The sequence below is a fragment of the Diplotaxodon limnothrissa genome, linkage group LG14, assembly GCF_057381915.1.
Source record: "Diplotaxodon limnothrissa isolate DT_005_m linkage group LG14, D_limnothrissa_male_GT1.1, whole genome shotgun sequence".
Lineage (NCBI taxonomy): Eukaryota > Metazoa > Chordata > Actinopteri > Cichliformes > Cichlidae > Diplotaxodon > Diplotaxodon limnothrissa.
The window spans coordinates 38994219-39005375 of NC_140609.1; the positions used below are offsets into that span (position 1 = coordinate 38994219).

At 40.5% G+C, this 11157-nt stretch overlaps 2 protein-coding genes across 2 annotated transcripts; both read right to left on the bottom strand.

The window, feature by feature from the left end:
- Window positions 1–676: 676 nt before the first annotated feature.
- LOC146619486 (uncharacterized) lies at window positions 677–3142 on the bottom strand. The gene is made up of 3 exons (XM_085371019.1): window positions 3103–3142; window positions 1558–2029; window positions 677–1034 (listed from the first exon to the last, which is right to left on the bottom strand). The coding sequence occupies exons 1-3, from the start codon at window positions 3140–3142 to the stop codon at window positions 695–697; spliced, it is 852 nt and encodes a 283-aa protein (XP_085227145.1). The 3' UTR covers window positions 677–694.
- A 4339-nt stretch (window positions 3143–7481) lies between these two features.
- Window positions 7482–10655, bottom strand: kctd14 (potassium channel tetramerization domain containing 14). The gene is made up of 4 exons (XM_085371376.1): window positions 10602–10655; window positions 8445–8669; window positions 7910–8044; window positions 7482–7793 (listed from the first exon to the last, which is right to left on the bottom strand). Exons 1-4 carry the CDS (start codon window positions 10653–10655, stop codon window positions 7482–7484), a joined length of 726 nt encoding a protein of 241 aa, XP_085227502.1.
- Between the last annotated feature and the right edge of the window lie 502 nt (window positions 10656–11157).

Here is an 11157-nt window from a genome sequence, read left to right on the forward strand (position 1 = left end):
TGACGGCAGCAACACATCTGAGAAAAGTTGGGACAACAAAGGCTGGAAAAGTAAGTGGTACTAAAAAGCATCAACTGGAGGACATTTCACAGCTGTGTTAATTAACAACAGGTCAGTAACAGACCAGGTATAAAAAGAGAGGATGGACAGAGGTTCACCAAGCTCCAAAAAACTGTCTACAAATTGTGGAAACTTTTCAGAATAATGTTTACCAATGGGGGTCAAGATCTCTGTCTAAATAAATAAATAAATCTGGGTAAATTCCCAGATGATTAAACATGCAACTATTTTGCTGGTAATACCTGAAATCAGTAAAGAAAATCAACAGCCTATTTATGCAAGATAATTCATAATTTTATTGGGGGGTTATATTGGTTGGGTCTGATTATGCCCTGGTACCATCAGTGCTGAAAGATCTATACAGGCTTTAAAACAACGCAACATAGCAACAGATCGCATCCAGGCGACGTTTTTTACACATTTCAGCAGTAAAAACAAATCAAAAAAACCAAACAAACAAAGAACTAAAAAACAACAAGAACCTTTTTTTTGCATACATGCAAAATATGTCATTAATAATACAATACTGCAACATAACTGTAGTAGTATTCTCTTACAGGATCCATGAGGATGTGATGATTGAAAAGGGGCCAGAGAAGTGAAAATAGTACAAAAATCCTGCAGTGATGGACGGTCAGTTGATCTCGTGGAGCATGAAGGATTCTGCTGATGCTTTGGCCCTCTCGCGGTCCGACTTCCATGTGAAGAATGCCACTATGGTCACCATGATCGGGAGGGCCACACAGAGCACGATGCGGCTGATGGGCAGCTTCACCTGACACATCGCCGTGACCGAAGGATTCAGGCTGTCATCATCATTATTTTGGAACAAAAAGGCAGACCTGAAGTCCAGAAACACGGCTCTGCTGTTCTCTGTGGTGTTCACCAGACACCTCCACCTCCTGTTGTTGTCGTCCTTCTGGAGTTTTGTCACCAGAGTGATGTTGCAGCGAGTGTGGCTGGTCAGGTTGTACCTGCACAGAGGTGAAACGGACAGAGAAACATCACACAGCTGTCGTTCATCACCAGGCAGTGTTCACCTGAACATTTCTGCTTTTAGTTTTGGTCTGAGACAATAATTTCATTTGACTTACATTTTCTTTTATAATGTAAAATATAAGTTTATAATTCTGGTTGTTTTTTTTATTCAGTCTTTATCTCATATACTCATTTTGTGTATTTTGCTGTGTGTATGTGTCTGTATTAGAACCTCATCGATCTAAATTCAGCTCAGATACTCTCGCAATTTAGATTTTTTTAATAACAGGAAATATTTTCCTCCTTAGATAAAGAATAAATAAATCTTTTACTTTTTCTCATATTTTATATTTAATGGTACTAGCTGTTTTTAAACGATTAAAATAAAAAAAATGGTTATCTATTAAGATGATTGCAATAAAGAAAACATTTATTGCAATACAGCACAACATGTGTTATGGGTTATTTATGGTAATAGTCTTTATGATTAACAGAAATAAAATGACCTAAAAAACCAACCTGCTGTTGTTGGGCAGCTTTCTCCCATCCTCATCCACCCAGCTCTGGCCGAACACGCTCTTTGAGTATGACTTGCAGCTCCCTGCGTCATAATAAGTGAAGAAGGTGCAGGTCAAGGAGAGGATTCCTCCAGGCTGGAGGTCGGTGAAGGTGGAGAAAGACGAGATTGTGAGGAGGGAGAGGTAAACGTCAGTGACAGGCTGGTCGTTCCTCAGGCAGACGTAGGATCCAGCGTCCCGCACCCTGAGGTTGCGGAGGCTGATGGAGCAGTTGGATGTGAAGGTCATACGGCTGGATTTGTCTGAATCGGCCGTCACCTTCCCATTGACGACCTCATGGACGAACCGCACGTCCGTGCCTTTGTTAAAGAAGGTCCAGGAGATGGCGGAGCAGTCTGAGGACACCATGCATGGAAGAAGAGCGTCTCCTCCAACTGTGCTGTACACAAACACGTCCTTTTTGCACCTCGCACCTGTCAACAAGAGATTTTTTATTTAAACAAATCTGATAAAACCTTCATGAAAGACATGAAAGATCTAAAAGGAGCAATTTAGTATGCAGTAATATTCAAACATCTGTGCTCTTTAATATTTTCTTACAGTACAGTCCAACTTTGTAGTCTGTAATTTTCATTTTAAGGAAAAAAAAAGCAGTTTAAAGAAAGACTTTCCCTGCTTGTGCTGTTTGCACATTTTTAAGACTTAAAGACTAAAAGGTCAGAGAGCTCCCTGCACGAGGCCAACATGACAAAAGGTCAAGGACCAAATTGCATACCAACGATTTTCCCCTGTGTCTATAATCACCTTTATACAGTCAGCCGCCCTGTTGAATGTATTTGAAATGAGAGATAAAAAAAAATTATATGACAAAAAAACAAAGAAGGAAAACACAACCCCCCCAAAAAGCCAATAAATTGTTCGGCTACAGTTCAGAACTACAGATCTGCATCAAACATTAGGAACAGACATGGAAACCTAAAAGTCAGAGTTGTATATAGGATAACAAATAACAATGAATAAAATGACGTTTTTAATCTTTTAAATGTAAATTTTAATTAAGTTACAGACTAAAAGTTCCCTCCACGTGTGAGTCTCTCGAAATGTTTGAAGTTTTTAATTTGAATTTTATTTTCATGAGAAAATTAAGACAATTTCTCACTTTCTCACAAGTTGGGAGACTTTTTCACCTCCTGTAGATTTTTTATGCAAATCTATTTTTGAGTAAACCTGCAAACAATCAAACACATCCAAAAAGTCACACAAAACCCTGTGTGGAGATAAAAGCTTTGCCTTCGTGAGGTCTGTGTTTCAGATTTCATTTTTAATCACAATCGGTTCTGAATATTAAAACGATTGGATAAATGGATCCTAAAAAAAAGATTAGATAAAAAAGTAAAAGTAATTCAAGTGAAGCAAAACTTCTTTCTGTGTGTCTTCATCAGACACGTGTTCATTTACATTTAAAAGAGCTTTTAAAGAATACAAATCTCAAAAAAAGGAGAAACCTCTGTAGCTAAGAATCAAACCAACAACAAACAATCTGTACCTGTCAGGAGAAGACTGGTGAGCAGCAGGACTCTCATCATGTTTGTGATTTCAACACTGGAGCGTGTTTTGTTCTCGTCGCTGCTGCCTCAGCTCTTTCTAGACTGCCGCCTTCATTTCCTGTGTTACCCCAAACAAAACAGGACGCTCACATCAGCCTTCAGCCTCACTGATACGAGCCTCACAGGTATTTAGCACGACGTGTTAAATGTTTTTCATCACAAACACATTCAGTAAAATGTGTTTATGTGTGAAAGCTCATTTCTGTGCTTATAACGAGCAGCTTTTTCCATTTCTTTAAATCACATCAAAGCTCCTGCTGTCCCTGCCCATCAGACCTGTGCTGCTTCTGCATTTTACTCCAAACTGCAAACATACATATTTGGATACCATGTGAAAGGATTTTCACAGTACCTTGTATGTTTTTAAGAGAATAAAATCTAAAATACTGTTACATACACTGGATACAGCTGTAGTGACACAGGCCTAGACTGGACAGCAACTCCCTGGTAATCTCCAGTAACCAGGGAAAAATGATGAGTGGTTGCAGGAGGTTGGTGGCTGTCTCAGTTACAAACAGGGTGCCACACCCAAAACTTCCTAGTGATCGTTTCAGTTAGTGGCAGATTGCTGCGGCTATGCATTTGCAGTGAAGACGCAGATTTGTCCACGAACAACTTCAAAGTACAAGTTGTGCCTCACTGCCAAATCAACATGATTCAAGCGTCTCTGTTTCCAGTTTGTGCTGCAGTCACAGACTCGCTGCAGAGTGGCCTGTAGTCGGTGACTGTTTGCAGACAAGTCAGCGTCTTCCATACAAACTATGGGTGACTGTAGAAACCTGCAGTGCAAAGCTGTTCCAAAAAGGCTTTCGGTGCAGCAGCGTGCAGTAAAGCGTTTTACAAGGAGTTTTACTCAATGACAACAACCACCTGGTGCTTACTGGTGGGTCACTGACTGGTCTGCAGACCTGCATGAATTAAGCTTTAGCATTTGACGTCACAGCAGTCTCCAGCAACCAGTCACATCCAGTTAGGATACTCATTTTCCCCTGATGACCGGTGGTTGTTAGGTGGTCACTAATCAATTTTTAGGAGCCAGACTGGCGTCACTAAACTGGACCTCTCCACCATGTTTATGGTGCTGGTTCATTCTGGAGCATTTTAATAGAATTATCTGACACATCATTTGGTTTCCTGTGAGACACAAATCATCCCAGACGTTTGTGTTTGCTTGAATCTTTTTTATGGTTTTATTTATATCTTATTATGTCGTATTTTTATTATTTTGTTTAGTTTCAATGCACAACACTTTGTGTCAGCTGTAGTTGTTTTAAAGTGCTTTATAATCAAAGGTGGACGGACGGTGGACTGTAGCTTAAATTCTCTGCAGGGTCTGTGTGGTCACAAAAAACAGGAACGCAAAAGAGCACAAGGATCCTTATACTGAAAACCCAGCTGGGTCTTTGCACTCAAAGCTTCCATCTCAACATTGAAAAACGAACATGTCAGAAGGCAAAATGCAAACACTGAAGCTTCAGATGCACAGGCCAGACCAGTGGGTGATACAGCAGCTGTGTTCATCTCTTTTACAGTGTGTGGTTTCAATCAGTGGTTTTCAAACTTCTTCTGATATTTTCCACTTTAGACATCCAAAGTTTTAGTGAAATAAACGCCAACACAATAACATAATTCTAAATAATCGATCTTTATATTGATATCTATTTTTAATTTAGATTTGCTCAGTTCATTCCTGCTACTGGTGCCTGCCTGAAGGTGCCTGCCCTGTGGCTTTAAAGCAAGATTAGAGGACTTGTTAACTGCACTCTTATGCTTTGCTCAAATGATCCAGTCAAACAGTGCTGCTGGGCTGATCACAGGTGGCACAGTTTTGTGAAACAGCAAAGAATAAAAAGATGTCTGCTCACACTCAGAGTTGAGTAACGGCGTTTGTGTTAAACACAAACAAAAACGTTGTTTTTTGAGTTTTTTGAATTGTCACTTAGCAGCATCACTTTTCTTATAATGAGATCCAGGGTGTGAAATCTTGTGCAATATTTCATCCTCAGGGGCTTTTGTGAGGAAGTGCAATTGTGTCATTGTGGTGAAAATACTGTATGCTACGTGTCCACCCCTCCTCTTTCTTTGAACAAGGGAAGAAATCGTGCTTTGACCTAATACCTCAGCAAACCTTTTTTCTCTTTGCGCGTCATCCTGCACTTGAGCTAAAATTCGAAGAAATTCTTCAAGAAGAGCTTGTCAGCTGCTAACATTCTGCCATCTGACTTTTCAGCGACCAAACATTCACTCATGAATTCACCAAATATTTGTGGACCAACTTAGGTATTTATAGCTGTTGGGACTTTATTAAATGCTCCCTGTCAAGCTCACTGTGTGCAGCAGTGCTACTTGTTAGTTTTATTTTTTCTTTTGAACGTCCTTTAGATGAAAACTGAAGATTGTCTGTAATTTTATCATGTTAACAAATCTAGGTTAATGTTGTGGAAGACACACCAGCAGGACACTCATGGGCTGCTTGTGGAAACGACTCCAGATTTTTTCTTATCTGTGGCCTCCGAGCTGCACAATCGGCCCCTGTAACCGCTGTTTGTTGCCGTTTAGTCACACTCTGATCACAAAGGATGTGGTCTGACATGAGACAGCTGATGGATGCTATGCCCTGCTCTGTGGCAAACACTGCTCTGCTTTCTGTCAGGACGCTTGTTCTTTTTTTTTAAATGACCTTTTTAGTTCTCTTAAACTGGGTTGTGAAATGCTTGGTTGTCGTGTGTGTGACGCTCTTTTTTTCGTCACTGACTTAACTTCCCCGGCTACAGTGTATGAAGTTTTATACTGAAGGACCAACCTTTGGTTAGAAAGTCTAACACAGCAACACGCTAAGGACTGAATGACCAGACAGTTAACGCCAAGGATCACTGGACATGTTGCCTTTTATGAAAGAAACCATCACTCTGGATTTGTATGAAATCATGTGGCCAAGTGACCAAATCCAAGATCTGTCTTAATTAGGCCCCTTGATCAATTTAGGTAAATAAAACCAAACACTGATTTCTCAATTAAATTGGAGAAACAAGAAACTCTTTGGTACACTTGGTCAACAAAAAAGAAAAACTGATTTTGTTTCTTTTGATCCAGTTCTACTACGGGGCTGATTTTCTGCAGGGCACGGACAAACCTGACCCGTCATAGACACTTCACAGCTGTTTGCCTTTCTAAACGTCTTTGTGTTCACTCGAAGATCATTTGTGCTGTAAATGTAGGAGACGTACGTGGCTGCTGTCCTGTGGATTGTTTGCGATCACACTACTTTTCTCTCTGTGATATTTAGGTTAGGTATTTAGGTTTGATTGAAAAAAAAAGAAAGAAATCTGACCAACAGAAACTGAGTTTTATTTAAATTCTTTGAATTTAAATGTCACATAACTGTTGAGTTATCATTTTCACATATTTCCAAATATTTAGGAAATATGTGAAAAACTAAATTCAGACATTTTGTTTGACTAAATGTTGTAATTGCTTTTTATTATTTGCATCAAATCGTATGCAAGAAGCTGTGTGGCTCGTGTTACAGTAACGACAGTAGGATGAGTTTCACGTGTGGACGATGCCATCTAATTAAACAAGTTACTACTGAGACCTGTGGGTGGACAAGAAGATTTAATAATAGAGTAGTTAGTGTTTGTTCAACACAGCACTGAATATGAACCAACATTTATATTTATAAGCATCTGAAATGAATTAAAAGAGAAATCTTTGCTTGGCAGCAGGCGCTTAAACCCACAGACTGTACATAAAACATTAACATAGCCATAATGCAACATCACCCACTGATTATTCAGGTCCTGCTGTGAAGCCTTGAGCTGAACATTTATTGTTTAAATAAAAATATCAAGTTTGAAAAGGAAAAAACGGTGAGGCGTAGCTCTGACTGACAAACACAGACAGGCAGATGAAAATCACAAGGCTGCCCCAGCCTGAAGTCCTTCTGGACACTAACAGAGACAATGATTAAAACATATCATCATGTCCTAGTAAACAAGACTGAAAGCTAGAGAGTAAGACCCCAAACTCATCACTAAAGTGTCCCCTGAGGTCAGCTGGACTTCTGAAACCTGAGAAGTCGCCCCCTGCTGGCTACTAGGAAAGATGCACTTCACTCATCACAAGCAGAAGCTACAAGCCCTCTTTTTTTTTTTTCCCCATCTTTCAGGAAGTCAGTACCTTTGAAATTAATGATAGACCGATGCTTTACTGAGCCTTTGTTTTAGTGTGGCTCTATAACAAAAACATAACAAAGTGCAGTCTGTAATTTTTTTAAAGAAAGAGTATGCACGGTTTCAAGTTTTGTTCAGCCGTCTCATCACCACCAGGTGAATGTGAGTTGATAAAAGTAGTCATAGCTCCTGGACAGGAAGCTCTTCTCCACGGCGTGAGGCTGGATGCTCACCCTGTAGCCCTGGTTCTCGATGTCCATCTTTACACAGTCCAGCAGATCTTTGACCAACGGGGCGGCCTTCCACGGCCCGAACGTCACCACCGACTCCTTAGCCGCCTCCAAGCTGTTAATGGCATTATCATAGAAGCCCAAATCCTCCTCCGTCCTCAGCACGCAGATGATGATGTAGGAGTGGCGTGCGGCGATGGCCTCGGCCCTGGCGATACGAATCAGAACCTGGAGGAAAAATTCTAAATGATCATTCAAAAAGTGGAAATGTGAAGTTGCATGAATTCCAAAGTAGGAGTGTAAACTACAAACAGTCGTGGATTATTGGTGTGAGTGCAGCTCACCTCGATGTTTTCCTTGTAGTGTGGGACTCTGGAGAGGAACTGCTGCCTTCCCACCAGCTCTCCAAACAGCCGAGGAGTCTCCTCCAAGAGTTTGATCAGCGGTTTGATGTTGTAGTGGATCGCCTCCTTATGAACCTGCAGAAACACGAGTTGCAAACTTAAAATTAATTTTGGCAGCAGGGCACACCCCCTGTTTTTTAAACTGGTTTTATATTCATATCTTAAATACTTTAAAACTATTAAGAACTTCTTCGATGTAAACTTATGGCGGATGTTCATATTAAACATGGCCAAACAGTGTGAGGACAGTCCTAATAATCTTCCGTGTCTAACAGGTTTGCAGGCGCAACCAATCAGAAGAAAGCTTAATTAAAAGGAGGAGGAGTTAAAACAGTTTGTGCCAGTGGCGCCAAAGCCCAGTAAATACAAAAAAGGATTATTTTGAATTGTGAATCATCCAAAGCCAGTCTAGTAGAATCAGAAAGTAAAAATATGGAGCTTTATACGAGCAGAGCTACATCGTGATAAGTCGGACCTCCTGGATGTTCTCCTTGGGCAGCTGTTCTGATCTCAGGAACTCCAGGATGGCTCCAAAGTGTGACCCATCGCGGTCAATGAAGTAGCGTCCCTGTGTGTCAGTACGCAGTTTGGGCGGTCCGCTGAAGATCTCCGCCAGCTTGGAGTCGGAGTGCTTCCTGAGCGTGCTCAGAGTGGTGGTGTACAGGTGACCCCCGACATTTAACTGCACAACATGAAAGTTCTGAGGAAAAAGACGATATTTAGGTTTCTGCAGAGTGCACCAAATGACTGCAGGAACAGTTACAGTATTTAAACACTGGGCTTATGTGCAGCCTCATGCTCAAATACAGACGATTTGAAATCAAAAGTTTAAGCAGCTTTTATCTTATTATTGTGAGTCAAAGTCATACATAACCAATAATAGATCAATTTAGTTTGTAAAATCTGTTGAAATCTGAAATTTTTATATGTGAATCCTTCCTCTGAATTTAGTGGCATCAGGTAAAAACTACAATATATTTCAAATCTACACTGTTTTCATTAATTTTATATTTTTTAAATGAATATATAATAAACAAATAAACATGTGAAAGGCGTTATCCATAATTTTAATGTTAGTCCTGTGAGGCCACCCTGACAGGCTGCTTCAGTGTTGACAGACCATGAAGGAATGCAGTCTTATCTACCTGTGCAAATCATTAAGTGGGTGATTCATGCTGCCTGACAGCCTTGCAGAGCTACACACAGTCTGTGCATTCAGGTATTTATTTAGCTTTCTCTATGTGCAGAAAATACTCTTTAAACTCAAGTGAAAATCCTTGTTGTCAGGAATGATCAACATTCAAACTGTATGTAAAGTAAAATGAGCACGCTCCATCGAGACAAGGGGAGGGAAAACTACAAGATGAATATGGATCATCCACAGGAGATGTCTTAGAACCCTCCTTCAAATGCAAACACTTCTAATAAATATGATTAATTTTAAGACTAATTAGTTGTGTTGCAGATTTTGCAAAGATTATACAAAAAAAAAAAAAAAAAAAAAAAAAAAAAAAAAACAATCACCATGTACAAAAACATTGTCTCTTAACATTTTGCTGTTGTTTGTTTTCTTTAAATTATTTTAATTGTGCCACATAATATGCTTAAAAGTCCCATGTTACTATGGTTCATGAGCGCGGACATTTAGCCTGCATGTAAGCTCTTTGAGTACAAATAAACACCTATTTTATTATCACATGATCATAAAAGACAGGAAAATGCAGAAAATAGATGCATGGACATGCAGACATGTTAGATCAGCCCTACAGGCTCACCGCTGTGAGCCGGGACATACCCACAGTGTAAACAGCTTCAGCTGTAAAATGCTGCTTACCCAGCGATGCGTCACTTTTTACTCTCTTACCTGTGATACTTACACTACATTTCTCTGATACTGTACTCTAATTTGAGAAAAACTGGAAGGAAACATGCGCACCACACTTTAAATATTATAAAGAAGCGTTAAAACCAAACCAATGCACAGAGACAACATTTCATGGTCTTAAGCATCTAAATTAAAAATATTCTCTGGAAATATTCTCATTCCTGACTGCAGTATTCACAAACATTGCCTCTATAATTGGATGATTGGTGGCTGTTTTATGACCGAGCTGTGGCTGTAACAGTGCACTGCTTTGTATCAGCGCCTCATTTGCCCGTAAAGGAACCGACCGTAGCTGCCAATGAATGACAGCGTTTTCCTTGTTCCTCAAGTAAAGTACTACATATACTGCTAAACTGAAAGTACAGCAATACTTCAGTAAGTCGGTGAAATCCCACCGCTCACTGCGTCGGCTCCACCTTTACATGCACAGAGAAGTTAAACGGTGTTCCCATTAATCCTAAAACGGCAGGAAAGGTTTTGGGAACATTTCAGACGAAACTTCCTCGAAGTTGGAAGTTTGATTCCTGTGAACCAGAGCGCCCTTTAACGCGTCTCTGGAAAACTGTTAGAGATTAAAATGCCGTGAAACAGCAGCACAGCAAACATCTGCCCTGTTTCACTTTGGAAAAAGTTATAATTTGTTGTCTGGCTACACCTGCATCCACCTGTTCAGCCCCCGAGCAGGTGGAGGATTTCCTTCAGCTCCACCAAACTTCCAAACGATCGCACCGAGGGCTGCAGTCTTACCGGAGCCGCGGACGAAGGCGGTTTTTCTGTTGATTTGTAGTCCGGCAGACTCATCGTGTCTTCAGCGGTGGTCCGGGTGGGAGCTGGGAGTTCACCTGTTACATTTTTCTACAGGTAGCAACCAGGGGGCGTGGCCTAACCCGGACCTTCTTTAGTGCCGAGAAGATGGATCACTCGGCTGCAACACGATTCCCTTTCTTATCAAACTTTTTAATTTACCCTGAAACGGGGAAAGCGCGCATGCGCAGACTGATAACCGTTTATTTATACTCGTATATTTCTAAAATATATTTATTCAGTGTAAAGTTGTATGGATGGTGTGATATATTCACATTTACTGTAGGCTGCCACACTTACGTCACACGTGACGTTTGTTGCACCCGAAAATGGAGCAGTGACACATCTTTCCTTCTGACGTCACCCTAAAGGGGCATTTCACGCAGCTTACTCACTTTTCTCGTTAAACACTCCGTGAAGCTGTGAACATCAGTCTTGTACTCATTGGTTTCCACACTGACGCAGTTCTCTTTTCAATCAGTCATTGACACACAAAACA